Source organism: Lethenteron reissneri, chromosome 22 (assembly GCF_015708825.2).
Source record: "Lethenteron reissneri isolate LAM-NWPU_2019-01 chromosome 22, ASM1570882v1, whole genome shotgun sequence".
Taxonomy (NCBI): Eukaryota; Metazoa; Chordata; class Hyperoartia; order Petromyzontiformes; family Petromyzontidae; genus Lethenteron; species Lethenteron reissneri.
Genome location: NC_083800.1, coordinates 14,396,291 through 14,412,624, shown reverse-complemented (window position 1 = coordinate 14,412,624; position 16,334 = coordinate 14,396,291). Strand labels below are relative to the sequence as shown.

The window sequence follows — 16,334 nt, the reverse complement described above, 5'->3', positions numbered from 1 at the left end:
CCGTGCATCGTCTCATCCCCGCTCCCCCCCCCCGTTGCATCGCTCTCATCCCCCAGCTCCCCCCCCCCGTGCATCGTCTCATCCCCCAGCTCCCCCCCCCCCCGTGCATCGTCTCATCCCCCAGCTCCCCCCCCCCGTGCATCGTCTCATCTCCCAGCTCCCCCCCCCCCCCCGTGCATCATCTCATACCCCCAGCTCCCTCCCCCCCCCGTGCATCATCTCATACCCCAGATCCCTACCCCCCGTTGCATCGTCTCATACCCCAGCTCCCCAACCCCCCGTGCATCATCTCATCCCCCAGCTCCCCCCCCCCCGTGCATCGTCTCATCCCCCAGCTCCCCCCCCGTGCATCGTCTCATCTCCCAGCTCCCCCCCCCCCCCGTGCATCGTCTCATCCCCCAGACCCCCCCCCCCCCTGCATCGTCTCATCCCCAGCCCCCCCCCCCCGGCCCGTGCATCGTCTCATTACCCAGCTCCCCCCCCCCCCCCGTGCATCGTCTCATCCCCCAGCTCCCCCCCCCGTGCATCGTCTCATTCCCCAGCTCCCCCCCCCCCGTGCATCATCTCATCCCCCAGCTCCCCCCCCCCCGTGCATTGTCTCATACCCCAGCTCCCCCCCCCGTGCATCGTCTAATCCCCCAGCTCCCACCACCTGTGCACTGTCTCATCCGCAGCTCCCCCCCGCCCCCCCCCCAGTGCATCATCTCATCCCCCAGCTCCCCCCCCCCCGTGCATCGTCTCATACCCCAGCTCCCCCCCCCGTGCATCGTCTCATACCCCAGCTCCCCCCCCGTGCATCGTCTCATCCCCAGCTCCCCCCCCCCCCCGTGCATCGTCTCATTCCCCAGCTCCCCCCCCCCGTGCATCGTCTCATCCCCCAGCTCCCCCCCCCCCCCGTGCATCGTCTCATCCCCCAGCTCCCCCCCCCCGTGCATCGTCTCATCCCCCAGCTCCCCCCCCCTCGTGCATCGTCTCATCCCCCAGCTCCCCCTCCCCGTGCATCGTCTCATCTCCCAGCTCCCCCCCCCCCCCGTGCATCATCTCATACCCCAGCTCCCTCCCCCCCCCCCGTGCATCATCTCATTCCCCAGCTCCCCCCCCCCCCCGTGCATCGTCTCATCCCCCAGCTCCCCCCCCCGTGCATCGTCTCATCCCCCAGCTCCCCCCCCCCGTGCATCATCTCATCCCCCAGCTCCCTCCCCCCCGTGCATCATCTCATCCCCCAGCTCCCCCCCCCCCCGTGCATCGTCTCATACCCCAGCTCCCCCCCCGTGCATCGTCTCATCCCCCTGCTCCCCCCCCGTGCATCGTCTCACCCCCCAGCTCCCCCCCCCCCCCCCGTGCATCGTCTCATCCCCCAGCTCCCCCCCCCGTGCATCGTCTCATCCCCCAGCTCCCCCCCCCCGTGCATCGTCTCATCCCCCAGCTCCCCCCCCCGTGCATCGTCTCATCCCCCAGCTCCCCCTCCCCGTGCATCGTCTCATCTCCCAGCTCCCCCCCCCCCCCGTGCATCATCTCATACCCCAGCCCCCCCCCCCCCGTGCATCGTCTCATCCCCCAGCTCCCCCCCCCCCGTGCATCGTCTCATCCCCCAGCTCCCCCCCCCCGTCCATCATCTCATCCCCCAGCTCCCCCCCCGTGCATCGTCTCATCTCCCAGCTCCCCCCCGTGCATCGTCTCATCCCCCAGCTCCCACCACCGCTCTCTTCCCACCACCAGGTGGAGGTAGAGGGTGGGCAAAGCCCCTCCTCTTCCTTTTAACAACCACTGCCCCCATTAACTCATCCTCATCAATGTCATCGTCATCATCATGGACGTCAACCCTCAGTATTAAAAGTAAATAACATAAATGTATTTTTTTAATCGTGTTATTTTATAATTTATTGTTTTTATTACGTGATTGTGTATGTTAGTTGTGTTTAGTGAAGGCAACTGAGGCTTTGACGAGTGTGACCACGGCCGCGGTTGCCCTAACCCCCGATTCCCCATGTGGCCTGAGTATTGCCAACCACGGCGGTTTTGCCAACCATGGCGGTTTTCAGAAAGGTAACCCCCGCGGTTGGCCATGGATCGTTGTATGGGTGTAGCAGAGGGGTGGGTGGTGTTCAGTAGTGGTGTGTGTAGTTGTGGGGTGGGTGGGGGTAGTAGTGTGTGCAGTGGGTGTGTAGTCGTGATGTGGGTTGTGTGTATTCGTGGTGTGGGTAGTCTGCTGCAGGACGCAGAGAGCAAGGCGGAACAGGGAGCGACTGTGTGCGCGCGTGAACACTTTGTGTTCACCGACTCCAACGGAGTCATCTACCACTTCACCGTGGAGGGCACGAGCGTCAAGGAGGGGGCACGCATCCCCCCCGATGTGAGGGCACACACAGTGACACTCACCGTGACACTCACCCACACAGCGAGAATCGAACTCAGGTTGCCGAGTTCGTAGTGAAATAGACACGGTGACACACAGTGACATACGCAGTGCCACTCACAGGATCATGCCTAACACATATACAGTGTTACTCTCACAGTATCACACTCGCATAGCACCACGGGAAAACTCATCCAGTCATCTCACTGTCACACATTTCACCTTCACAAAACCACTGGCTGTACCAATGACCCTGACCTTGGCCTCTACTCTTCATCATTCCCTGTCCCTGAATCCTTGCACTGCAACCCAGGCCAGCATGGGCAGCATCAGCAGCATTGCCTGGAAGGGAGATGTTCTGGTGCTCGGCGACTCGGATGGAAACCTCAACTTCTGGGACCTGAAGGCGAAGCTGTCCAGGTGAGTTGTACGATCAGTAGTGGCCACTTACTCCTACCCCTACTCTCCCCTCCTCTCCCCCTACTGTCCCCTTCTACTCTCTCCTTCTGCTCTCTCCCCGCTCTACCCCCCCCCCCCCCCACTTTCCCCTCCACTCTCCCCCCCGCTTTTCCTCCCTACTCTCCCCCTACTCTTCCCCCCACTGCCACTGTGCTGGCTTTGTGCGAGACTCCAGGCAGGCTGGGGGTGCTGCCCTCCTCTGTGATTTCGTAGCCAATGTCGTGATTCATAATGGAGTTTTGGGTTAGGTCATGTAATGGTCAGACCGAATATGTGTCGTGAACTCTCCTGTGTGTGTGTCTGTGTCTACGTGTGTGTGTCTTTGTAAATATGGAGAGCAATAGTTTAGTGGTGAGCCCATTGAGCTACGAACCTAGCGACCCAGGTTCCATTCCGATTTTCAGTCAACATCGGGTGACAAATATCTGAACTGGTCCTGAGCCTGTTATAGGTTGACTCGGCCTTAAAATGCGTACCTGGTGTGGTGCGTGTAAACCCACCACCTCCTGCACAGTGCCGGCGTTCATCGGTGCTTGCTAATGGCACTTTCCCAAGCAGTATTTCAAAGGCTACGCGGGGGATCTTTGTGTCTGTGGTCTCCCAGGGGAATCCCCACTCACCGAGGCTGGGTGCGGAGGTTGCGCTTCGCTCCCGGGAAGGGGAACTCGCGCCTCCTCGTTCTGTACAACGACGGCATCGAGATCTGGGACACCAAGGAGGTAGGGGCCGCCCCCCGCACCTCCCCCCGCACCTCCCCCCGCACCTCCGGCGTGCTCGGTCTCGCAAGTCGCGCGAGCACAGCACCAGGTCAGAGAGCCCGGAGCAAGATCCAGCTCAGAGTCAGAATATTTATTTATACTGGAGGAATCCAATGAGCTGTAAAGCTCCTTTTCACAGATATCCAGTAGGGGGTGGGGGGTAAGAACGTTACAGCAACATACAGGACAAACAAATCACCCAAACACATACAAATCAAACTAAACCATCCCTATCCTACCAGGCACAAAGCTCACTGAGGTTTTAACTTAATTCAGAAGCGACCTGGTCACAAATGATCGCTCAACAAAGTGGCTTGTCATGTAGAAATTTATAGCCGTAAAATAATCTAGATAATCTCAAAGCATGTTTCTAAAATGCTCCCTCGTGTGTCTGGGACAATTTCCCACCGAGACGTCTCCTCGCAAACGCTCGCGCCTCACAGCAAGAGGGCCCTGGGTTCAATTCCCGACTCGCGCACCTTTCTGCGTGGAGTTTGTTTGCTTTCCGTCTACTGTGGTATTCTCCGATAGCTAAAACAACATCGTACACTGTGACTGGCGTTGGCCAAAAATGGGATCACACGCAGCAGCAACAACGCCCCCGACTGCGAACATTTGGCAGGCCCCTTCTGAAAGAGGGTCTTGAGACTTGTTGAGGCTTTCCTGAGTAAACAAGGGCAATAAATATATATTACTGATCTTTGGCTGGTAATGGTAAGGAGCTGCTGCCTTACCGCCCCATTGGCCAGTGGCCATCATTGTGCGAATTAAGCTCCACAGCGCGGTAAGGAGAAAGGTGGTCATTGCTCACTGTGTGAGTGTGTTCACTGCGTGAGCGTGTGCCTACTGTGTGCATGTGATGGTCCAGGTGAAGATGGTGAGCAGCCTGCGCAGTGGGCGCAGCGTGGCGTGGCGCGTGCTCGACGTGGACTGGTGCACCTCGGACAAGGCGGTGCTCGCGTGCGAGGACGGCTGCGTGCGCGTCAGCGACACGGCGCTCCGGGGCTCCGCATTCCGCATGGAGGAGCAGGAGCTCACCGGTACCCGGGAGTTGGGGTGGGAGGAGGGGAGGGAACGGGGGCATGTCTCGGTTATCTGTTTGGATTCTGCGCCCTTCAAAATATCCAGATACAAACTCTCACAAGTTCAAAAACTAAAATCTTTATCAACCTCCGTCCTCCCACTGACCAGCGTGGGAGAGGCCTTTATCCTGGACATTTTTGTAATCGTTTTTATTACGTTAAGAGTCTCAAATTAGAACGTTTAGATTAGATGTTGTCCAGTTATAAGCACAGGCCCGACTCTATTTGCACCGAAGTTCACTTCTAACCCTTCTCGAAAATCATTATAGTTGACATGAGTCACTCAATCGCCAATTGAGTGAGGGAACAACACATGACTACAACATAGGAAGACAACAATTCATGCCTTGATGTTGAAATATGTGAAATCCTGTCTCTCCTGAAAAGCAGCATTCTGGTGGCGAGCCCTTTCCAATGATTGCATGAATACACGAGGGCTTTAACAGGGCACCTTGAGGGCACAATTACAGGCCACAGTGGCTTCACTTGAACCCAGACAGAGCGAATCAGGACTGCCCCTGGGCGGTGTGTCTGTGGTGAAGGAATGAGGACAGGCCCAGCTTTCTCTTCACCGACTATACCTTTAAATTTACAGATGTTCCAAAAGCATCTCGTATGTAACCCTTTGTAGTGTGGCCTCATGTACCCCATGCACATGCTTGTCTTAAAAATTATGTTTCTTTTCCTATCTAGCCAAGCGTTCAGTGTCGTCTGCTGATTCAGCTCCCAATGTTAAAAAAGGGCTCCCTTGATATTCGGCCCTTGATTCGTGCCCAAGGACAAACCAGATCACCTCCCATACTGTGTTCAAACCTCACGTGGTTTAATGTCAAGTATCCCACTTGAGATCCTCATGGGTCTGAATGAGAGATCCACAGCTCTCTGGCTGTTTTAATGGGGATACCTCTTCCGATTTGAGGAGACGGATCATTAAAATGTACTTCTGGCTAAAGTCCATACACTGTCTCACATCGTGGCAATTCAAGTTTAAGATGCATGGTAAATATTAGCCGCACTAATTTTGTTTTGACCTCCAAATACTGCCGAATAGCCCAAGTGATGTGATTAAGCTTTTTGCTTGTGGCTTGATGAACAGTTTAATATTATGAAGCCAATTTAACATCGGTGACAAGTACTGACCAATCCTGGGCCCTCCACTTTCCTCCAACCGCTGTCCCCAGCGTGGCGAAATCTAGTTCAACAACCCCTTGACTCACAGAGTGTTGGGAGACTGGCATTCATCGGGAGTGTGACAAACGGCTGACAATTACTATCATTTTATCCAATCACCGCATATCCTTTATCACCTCTATTAGGGTGCAGAGGCTGGGTGCGAGGCCTTGTCACTGTCAGCGCCCACCCTTGCCTAGGGAGCCGGCTCAACGAGTCCCCCACAACCCAGATACAAAGTGGAGAGGCGCTGCCATTTACACAAACACTAAAATTAAGGCATTGCAAAATAATAATAATTTCATGTAAAATATCTAAGTATAAATTGTATCTTAGTCAAGGAGACAACTATACTCTTTGGTTCTTTCGGTAAAGTCACGTAGGTATAAATAAAAAAAAATCACGACATTTCGGGTGCAACACCAGCGCCCTGATGACAGACGCTTGTGTTGCGCCCGAAACGTCGTGATCTATTTTATTTTATACCTACGTGACTTTACCGAAAGAACCAAAGAGTATGGATTCCTGCAGTCACGAAAGCTTCAAATCAAGATTGAGATCAAAACTGTCTTTATACACCTACCCACACCCCACACACACCAGCGACCTTCAACTCATTGCGAAGACACTGCCCTTGACTGCCACTAACCCCATGTGACCTCACTCCAGCCAATCACAGCGATGTTGCTTGTGCATGAAGAGGAAATGCTCGGTAATTTTTTAATGAAGTGGCGAGCACGTGCCACACCTAAACACATGGTTATGTTTCCTCGTTGCAACCCATTGTAAGCAGGGCAACGCGGACATGAATGATGTTGCAAGCGTTGTTATAGCAGCGGAATGTCTCTTTGACTTGAGCGGTAGTGACGTGTCTCCAGATGCGCTGTGGTGCCCGTATCTGCTGCCCCCGCGCGCCGGCCTGGCGCTGAAGGCCATCCTGCTGCACCAGCCGTGGGACTGCCGGCACACGCTGCAGATCGACGACATGTCTGTCCCAGCTCACACCACACATTCTTGCACACACACACACACACATGCATCCACAAAGACAAATATCCCTTTAGAGCCTTATCAGACTTTTTTGGGAAATTGCTCTTATTGAACACCTATGAAGGCTGGCACAGTACACGAGAGTGTGGGTGGCCAGCACCACGCCCAGCCGCCTTCGTCTCCCCCTTGGCGATGTTTACTCACCACACCGGTACTTATTTGAGGCTGAGTCGACTCTAGGGGAGGCCCAGGAACGGTTCAGATGATTGACACTGGTGTTGGCTGTGAGCATGAATGGCACTCGGGTTACTGGGTTCGTAGTGCAGTGTACACTACCGCTCCCCCCTATGCATACCCACGTACACATGCGCACAGGCAAAACTTACCCCATTTAGCGTTATAGACATGTTATCTGAGCAGGATGGTGTCCGTGCCGTGCGCCCGTGTGCAGAGACTACCAGGAGCATGTGGACGTGAAGCGCCTCTTGCAGGAGCAGCTGGACGCTTTGTCCAAGTGAGTGCCGCGCAGGGCGTGCATGAGCGACCGGGCCCTGTGCAGCAGGACCGCTGCTAGGCTCCTGGTCGCACGGCGCAGCTGCTACTGCTGCTGCGCTGTGGATGAGTTAAAGCAGCAATCGGTGCAGCGTTGTGAGCGCACTGCAGAGAGAGCGGAGGAGTTTGTCTGAGCGAGTGGTGTTTGCGGTGTGAGTGGAGCACTGTCAGGATACTGCTTTTGATCTGGTACTACGAGGTTTTGCCTTGTGGCTTGAGGTCAATGAGGCACAACCATAGAGGCATCTTGGATGGAAGCACCAACAGACAAGTCATTGGGAAGCTATTTCCAAGTAACTACAGTGTCATGAATCTCGATGTTTTTTCTTACTGGTTACTCATCAGTCAATTGCTCAAGTTCAGAGGCAATTAACATTGCTGTCATAATAATTCTAATTACTTCCTTATTTATCTAAGAGAACCATATTGCGTCATCGAACGCTTGTTTTGGAGGGTCTTGCATTGGGTTTTTATTTTAAGATGTTTTCAGGCAATTAATGACTTGTGTTTAATCAAGTGGGGGGAAATTGGAGCGCCCGGATAAAACCCACGTGCGTGCGGGGGCAACACTCCATACCAATGGAAACAGATGCCGATGAGTCCACTCGGTGTACTGCCTTCTCCTGACGAGCCAGGGTATGTCACCTTGATTCCATGGGAAGGGAGTTCACAACATTTGTGCAATCCACCAACCCTCGCCTCCACAGTGTTAGATTACAGACCACTTGGATAGCCACAACCGCCTGGCTCATGGTGTAAAGTTCTAGGTGTGAAATTACTCAACTGGTAGCATTAGTGCTGAGTGTACTTCCTAATGCATGAACCCGGGCTATAGAGTTACATGAGTCGTGTTTCCAGTCCTAGGGTGAAACGTGGTATTTACTTGAGTAATATGCTGCCGAAAACGTATGTCCGTCTGCCCTCAGTTGATCTGTTGTTACAAGGTAACACGACTGGGCAAACGCGTCAGGTGACGGGTTTTGATATATCCTGTTAAACGACATGTACAGTGAATTATCGGAAGTAAATGTGGTTAGGAAATAAGTCTTCAAGACCATGAAACCTCAAGGCCAAGATATATTCAATTACAGAATAAGTATGATTATGTATTCTTATTCAGTATTCTCTTGACTTCTCATTATTCTTATCTCAACATCAAACCTGTTTCGCTCAAACCTAACCTAAGTTGAACCGAAACCTCAGCTTACAACCAAAATCTTCTCCAGACCGAATTGGTCCAGAATGATTCCGATCTCCAGCAGCCAACATTGTATGGATGTAAGTTGAACTTCTTGCGCACCATACGTAGCCAATCGTGCTAATCGGAGGTGCTAATATTAGAAGTTTGTACCGTCTAAGTGTTGTTCATCCCCAGTTGTTCATGACTATAATTGAACGCAATAATTTATAAAAAACAACCCATTAAAAGGCACAATGTATCTGACATTTGTGATTTACACTCACAACAGCCCCACACACTCCCTATAATACCTCCAGTGTCTAGAGATGAATTCGAGTTTTGCCTCTCCCGTATTAAACCAATGTATCATTGCGTTATAGTTTCATATCGTGTGTCTGTGTGTGGGCTACAGTTATCTTGCTATGTGAAGGGGGGTGGTGATGAATCATCTCGGCTCTTCACTGGCATGGCTACTGGTGAAGCCGAGGTTTTGCAAGTCGTGTCGTGTTGCGCCGTGTCGCACAGTGTAGCGCATGCCGTTCAGCGTCGCGTAGTGTAGCGCCGTGTTGTGCCGTGTCGTGCAGTGTAGCGCACGTCATGCAGTGTCGCCCCGTGTCGCGCACGTTGCGCAGTGTCTCACAGATGCAGTGGTAATGTTGGGGCCAGATGGGTTAGCGTGGGGCATGAGTGGATCGTGTAGAGGGAGGACGGGCGACGGATCTGCACTTGTTATTTTACAATCATTACGTTGCGCTTTTGCTGCGTGTGTCTCCCTGCGTCCACAGCGATTACAAGAGTCTGCTGCTGAACCCCAACTTCTCCCTCCTGCAGAGGTGTCTCCTGACGGCCCGGTGAGTGGGCGTGCGACTGCATAGACTGACACAAAGGGCAGTGCCTCGAGATGTGAATTTGGCCGTTGTCTGTTTGCGACATATTTTTGGTGCAGCTGTGCAAAGCGTCCCATGGCAGGCATATTAATTGTGTGTACACAACGGGGATTAGGACACAAACGATTGAGTGATTACGTTTAGCCCCACACTGCTGGGGCAAGTGCTGTTGGTGAGCACCTAATAAGGGTGGGATGGCATACGAGGAGGTGATGTGGCCAGCAACAGGCTTTCTCTGACGACTTTGACTGCTTTTCTGATGCTCATATACCACACCTGGTACTCATTTTAGGCAGATTCAACCTAGGGAAGGCCCACATGTGGTTTGCTGTTGTCCTTCTCCCGCAACTCTTATTAGCGCGGTTGGCTGTGTACAGTGCAAAAGAAGTTCAACATACATATAAGACGCACGCGATCGGTGGCACTCGTGCATATGTGTCGCTCGCTATAAGTGCCTACCCATCCGTGTTTATGCTCTATGGCGGGGGGGATCTGTGTGTCTGCCGCCAGTCTGTTTGGGGACGAGTCGGAGCTGCACTTCTGGACGGTGGCCGGGTTCTACCTGCAGCACCACAAGCGCACGGCGGGGCTGGCGGGGCCCAGCGGGGACGGCCTCGACGTCTGCTACGATCTGCTCTGCGACAACGCCTACTTCCAGGTGCCCGCAAAGGAGGCCGCATGGCGCCACGCGTCTCTCCGCCCCGACGTGGGCCCATGCATGGTGACCGCCTGATTCCTGGCGTGAGTTACGGTTACGGCAAGTCTGCGTGTGTGCGTGCGTGTGTGTGTGCGGTTTAGAGGTGGCAGCTGGAGAGGGTCGGCTTGCAGGAAGCCAAGCGCGCGACGTACGCGCACACTAACAAGTGCGCCGACAAACTGCTGCTGCTGGGACAGGTGCGCCGCACGCCCGCGCCCACCACGTTACGATGCGCGTTTCCATCCGTCACGCTCGATCGCATCGCCAACCCTCTGTGCAGCTTTCCTCACCTTGAGTCCTTGTAACCCACCACGGAACAAGTTTGCGTGATTACCAACCGTCGGGTGCGTGCGTTGTGTGGTGGCCAAATTTGCATATCCATAGAGAGCAAGGACTGGAGTTGAGAACCACTCCTCTCAAGCGGCACCCTCTACCGGCTGTTCCCTCTCTTTGCTATGTGATGCAACTGCACATGGGTGTGTGCAGGTGCGTACGAGCACGCGTGTGCGTGTACGTGAGAGTGCATGTGTGTCCGTGCACGCGTCAGACGGAGCGCGCGGTGCAGCTGCTGCTGGAGACGAGTGCAGAGAACGCGGCCTACCACAGCGACTCGCTCAAGGCCTGCCTCGTGAGCACGCTGCCCGCCTGCGGAGCTGCGCAGAGCACCATCAAACTCGTCGCCACCAACATGATCGCCAGTGGCAAGCTTTCGGGTACCGCACGCTCGCACGACAAAGAGTGTCTCTTGGGACCGGTGGTGTCTCTTGCAACTGGTGGTATCACGGCCTGTTGCCGCTGTGCGTACGTGTACGTGCAGAAGGTGTGCAGCTGCTGTGTCTCATTGACAAGGCGGCCGACGCGTGCCGATACCTGCAGACGTACGGCCAGTGGAACCAAGCGGCCTGGCTCGCAAAGGTACCCGCCATGTTCCACCCACCACACTCCACGTGCCACGTGCCACCTGCCACGTGCCATCCGCCACGCTCCACTAGTCCACCTCACTTGCTGCACTTGTGCATACTCACTCACATGAGTGCTTCTGGGCTCACGTGGACAAAACAAGCATGCATCTACAAAATACATAACATGTGTGTGCGCGTGCGTGAAGATGATTGTGTACATGTGAAGCTGTGCGCGCGCGCGCGTACATGCTCGCGAACGCGTGTGTATACCTATTTCGTTGTGTGCTTGTGAACGTTTGCACGTGTATGTGTTAGAGAATGTGTGCATGTGCGTGGGTCAGTGAGTGCCCATACGCTGTTGAATGCGGGTATGTTTGTGTGCTCATGAATGCATGAATGCATGCATGTGCGTGCATGTGAATTTATGCGTTACTGTATGTGTACCAATGTTTTTACTGAACACTTGCGTGTGTGCGTGAGTGCAGGTGGGGAGTGCTAGTGTAGTGGTTAACGCACTGCGCTCACGGTCCTAGGCCTCCCCTAGGTCGACTCTTCCTAAAATTAGTACCTTGTGCGGTGTCTAAAAATCGGCACTAGGGAGACAAAGGTGTGGTGCTGGCCACCCACCCCCTTGTGTGCCGTGTCGGCCTTCATAGGTGCTCGCTAACAACACTTGTCCAAACAGTTAAGGCTATACGGGGGATCTTTACCTTTGTGAGTGCAGGTGCGGCTGGGCCAGGAGGAGTGTGGGGAGGTGCTGAAGCGCTGGGCCGATCACCTCTGCTCTCCGCACGTCAACCAGAAGTCACGCGCGATCCTCGTGCTGCTGTCGCTTGGCTGCTTCCAGCGCGTGCTGGACATGCTGCACAGGTGCGAGCACCAAGTACAGGTAGTCCCCGACTTACGATGGAGATGCGTTACGACGACCCCATCGTAAGTCGAAAATATCGTAAGTCGAAAATGGCCTCGCCTACCCAGGAGTCTTATAGAATGGTGATAATTTAGCAATTTACAGTGCCGTACTGTATAAACTAAATACTGTATGTATTTATTAATTACAATACATGCTTTTTTCACTAAAATTGGGCTTTGAAACACAAAAAACACAGAAAAAAATACACGCACTAACACCGTGACAGCTTAACTCCGTCGACCGCTGGTGAGAGTGAGGCATCACACAAGGCGGGAGATGCGTACATCCCGGCAGCGTCCCAACGTACAGTATCGTACCTCGTATGCTGCTGCGTTTACCTGCGAAATGTAAAATATTTTACAATTTTGTCAAATCGCTATCGCCATCGTAAGATCGAAATATTGTAAGTCGGACCATCGTAAGTCGGGGACTACCTGTACACAACAACAACCGCCATTTGCCATTAAGTGGCGGTAACATCACCACGGCGCTTGTGCCAGGTGCCATGGGTTGACTAACTGAGATGATTGGCCAATGCGCCACCTGTGCCCCCTACTGTGCCAACTTTCTGTGTTTTAGCCGCCTGGCACTCCACTCATTGTTGTGAGCATCACTTCTCTGCCCTCCATTGTTGCTGGAGGGCAACTGCTTCCAACTGCCCAGTAGCGTCCTTCATGAGCCTCCTCCACAGAGGCCGTTCTTGACACTTCTGGTACCAGTCATCCACTCAGCTCCACATACTCCTGTACCACATCACTCCATCTCCTCTCTTGCCTGTGCCGTGCCCATTTAGCCCCCTTTATTTGGCCGAACAAAAGCAGTTTCGGGATGCGGTGGCTGGGCATGCGGGCCACATGACCTAGCCAACGCAGTCTTGCCTTCCGGAGAAGCTCACCGATGGGACGTTATCTAGATGTTTCAAGGATTTGTGAGCTTCCCACACAATCCTACCTGGTTAAACCCTGGATGGATCGTAGGCAGGCCATGTTTTTAACCGGCGAAGATGTCCCATTAGAGGGGTCCACATTTTGCAAGTATAGAGAAGGGAGGACATGACCATGACCGAGAAGACCCGAAGCTTCGTGTGGAGGCAGCTTTCACACAGCATTATGCAGACGATTAAAAGATAATGCCACTCAACTGATTTGGAGTGAGACCTCTACTGTCAAACCGGAGCTGGTCATAAGCACACTACCCAGGTATGTAAAGCTCTCCCACTTTCTCCACAACTGCCCCATCACAAATGGGGAGTTGAGGGGTGGAGTGTTGTGATGCCACAACATACCCAGGCAGGTGCTTAGTTTTGATGGGGCTGATGGTAAGGCCCCACCTCTTAGTGGAATGCTCCGTGTCTAGCAGCAGCGCCTTCAACTCCTCCTCTGAGTGAGCAGCAATCTCCAGATCATCAGCATACGTAACATGGTTGACCAAAAGGGATCTATCCCTCGACCACACCCAGGCATCGATCAGCCTCCCATTGTATCTGTACCAGATGGAGACTCCTTCGGTACAGCCATGGAAGGCTTCACGAACTAAGTGGTCAATAAAGATGTTAAATAATGTGGGAGCCAGCGGACATCCCTGTTGTACCCCAAGGTGAACAGGGAATGGCTTTGACTCTTGGCCACGTAGCTTTATCTGGGCCTGCCCACCATCGTGAACGTCATTAATGATTGTGAGCAAAGAGTCAGGGACTCAGAGCCCAGGCCTATTCATGGTATCATGGTCCTTGACCAGGTCGATAAACCAGAGATGTAGGTCCTGTTGGAATTCCCTTCACCTCTGCTGCAGCAAACGGACAGAAAATATGGCATCTTTGCAGGACGCCCTGGCCTGAAATCACATTGGGGCTCTGCAAGCCTCTCCTCAGCGTGCCTGGCAAGTCGATGTTGACTAATCCCTGCCAGGACCTTTCTCGGCACACTGAGTAAGGAGCTGCTCCTGTAGTTGTTACAGGGCATCTTTTCAATCCTGCGGAAACCCATCCAGTGGTCCAGACTGTTATTATAATGTAATTTAGGGCAGGCTGCACACAAAAATGGAACCCTCCTTCAGCAGTTCGCTTGAGTTCGCTTGGGAAATAATGTCTACCCGCCACTCTTCCTGATCATAACATACCAACACACACATATACACGCACGCACACACACAGGCATGCATACCAACATATCTCATGCGTGTGCCCCCCACCATGCCTCTGTCCCCGCTCTCTCGGTCGCAGCATGCGCTACTTCGACCGGGCGGCGCTCTTCCTGGAGGCGTGCGTGCAGGCCGGGGTGCTCGCGGACCCAACCGACGCCACTCATATCCTTCTCCAGCTGAGCCGGCGCCGGGCACTGAGGGTATGGAAGCTGTTGGTCAGTGGCTGTGAACTGGGGTCAGTCAGGACTGATGGATATCAACTATTAAACTATATCCAATTTTTACTTTGCCAGGTCAGGCCCACTGAGCTATATAGCTCTTTTGCAGAAGCGATCTGGCCACAAATTAGAGCTCAACGGAAGTGGCTTTTCATGTGGAAATCTATGGGAGACAAATATTCTAAACACATGGTTTTCAATGTGGAGGGAAAACCGGAGGACCCGGAGAGACACACGCAAACTCCAAATATGCAGCATTTGTCAGGGTTGGGATCAACCCCACGGTATTTACATCTCGCTACCCCAGATGGTGCATGTGGTTGATTGTGAGGTTTCACTCAAAAGGAAAATTCACGGAGTGTGATGCACTCCAATACCAACTAGAATCTGTAAATGAACAGTTATGCAGTGCTAGAACAGAATCGGTGACGTTGCAGTGCCCTCATGACCCATGGGCTGATTTATTAAAATGTTACAATTTTGAGGAACAAAATGGAAATTTCGATTTAAAGCTTTCGTGACTGCAGGGATTCATCTTCTTGGTTCTTTCGGTAAAGTCACGTAGAAGGGAAGTAATAAAATAATAAAAATAAAACATAATAAAATAAAATAATTCTCACGACGTTTCGGCTACAATGCAAGCAGCCGTCTTCAGAACCAAGAAGAAAAATGGAAATTAATATAAATGTGAGAGAAACACAGACGCAGCTCACGATGATTGGCAGCAGGAGCACATCTGATGATTAATTGTGGCCTCATCACATCCACACCATCCTCCACAACTTCATGACAGTTGTGTTTGATGAAGAAGACTTCCATTTTGTAACTATATTGAACCTGTGAGATGCTTGTGATTGACGTATCCCACTTTGAATCACGTATCACATTCGATTAACATCACACCCGGCACCTGATTAGTGCGGTTGGCCATATACGGTGTGAAAGAAGAACATACATCCTATAAAATTATGGAACCTAGGAGGAGCAGAGACTTGGTTGTGTGTGATGGACCAGAGCTTTAAGATATTATCCCCCGTTGGAAGTGATTGACATCCAGATGATCCAAAATAACACGATCTGATACTTTCCGGACAATTTTCCTCCTCGCGTGGAAGAGGTACCCATCCAATGGCTGGACTTAGCCTCTAATGGCGCTGATGTGGTCATCTAATGGCGAAATGTGGCCGCTGGAAGCTTAATCGCGTTGAGAGGATTGTTGATTCACATGGTAAATAGAGGAAACAGCACCGCCTAAACAGCACGTGGCGTATGAAAGGTTGAGGGGTAATTCCTCCCTTGCACCTGAGAGTGGTGATGAGGGCCACGTGCATTTATGCCACTCCTGCTCTGCCACAGCGCCCTGTTATCGTACACATCTCGTTAAAAATTGGCGCGTCCTGGCAAGAGCTGGGGTCACGGCCGTGGTTGTGGTCGCAGTCGTGGTTGAGGACGGGCTGCACGGTGCATGACGGCGTGACTGCACCAAGAGCCAAACGAAACGAGGGGTCGGTGGGACGTGTGTACAGCAGTTTTATAGGGGAAAATGCAAAAATCTCCCCTGTATTGCCTGAACAGACTGTTGGGGCAAGTGCTTTTAGAGAGCACCTATACAAGCTGGCATTGGACACGAGGCGGGGGGTGACCAGCACCACGCCCAGCTGCCTCTGTCTCCCTAATGGTGATGTTTTCCCACCGTACCAGGTACTTATTTTGAGTCTGAGTTGACCTAAGGGGAAGCCCAGGACCGGTTCAGATAATTGTCGCTGGTGTTGGCTGTGAGGGGAAATCAAACTCGGGTTGCCGGGTTTGTAGTGCAGTGCGCTAACTGCTACGTCACCGCTCTCCACAGAGGCAGTCCTATGTTCGGATCTAAAACATTTGCATGCCGAGCGTTTACATCCGTCAATGTAGAATGATAGGAGGATGAAATGGAGAGAATGAACCTGTCAACGTGCCAGGCCGTCTGGGCCAGCATCTCAGATCAGCACTGTGCCACACGCTGGACTCACCCTCGCACGCGCTCAAGTA

At 52.9% G+C, this 16,334-nt stretch overlaps 1 protein-coding gene across 2 annotated transcripts in view; it reads left to right on the top strand.

The window, feature by feature from the left end:
• Positions 1–16,334, top strand: part of WDR11 (WD repeat domain 11) — a 51,511-nt gene that overhangs the window by 29,831 nt on the left and 5,346 nt on the right. For both annotated transcript variants that reach the window (XM_061556630.1, XM_061556631.1), the window contains exons 16-28: positions 2,206–2,353; positions 2,670–2,776; positions 3,420–3,534; positions 4,442–4,613; positions 6,704–6,812; positions 7,267–7,329; positions 9,333–9,398; positions 9,945–10,092; positions 10,233–10,328; positions 10,679–10,844; positions 10,949–11,046; positions 11,758–11,903; positions 14,168–14,250. In XM_061556630.1, the coding sequence (XP_061412614.1) occupies positions 2,206–2,353; positions 2,670–2,776; positions 3,420–3,534; positions 4,442–4,613; positions 6,704–6,812; positions 7,267–7,329; positions 9,333–9,398; positions 9,945–10,092; positions 10,233–10,328; positions 10,679–10,844; positions 10,949–11,046; positions 11,758–11,903; positions 14,168–14,250 (1,517 nt within the window). The remainder of the gene's footprint in view (positions 1–2,205; positions 2,354–2,669; positions 2,777–3,419; positions 3,535–4,441; positions 4,614–6,703; positions 6,813–7,266; positions 7,330–9,332; positions 9,399–9,944; positions 10,093–10,232; positions 10,329–10,678; positions 10,845–10,948; positions 11,047–11,757; positions 11,904–14,167; positions 14,251–16,334) is intronic.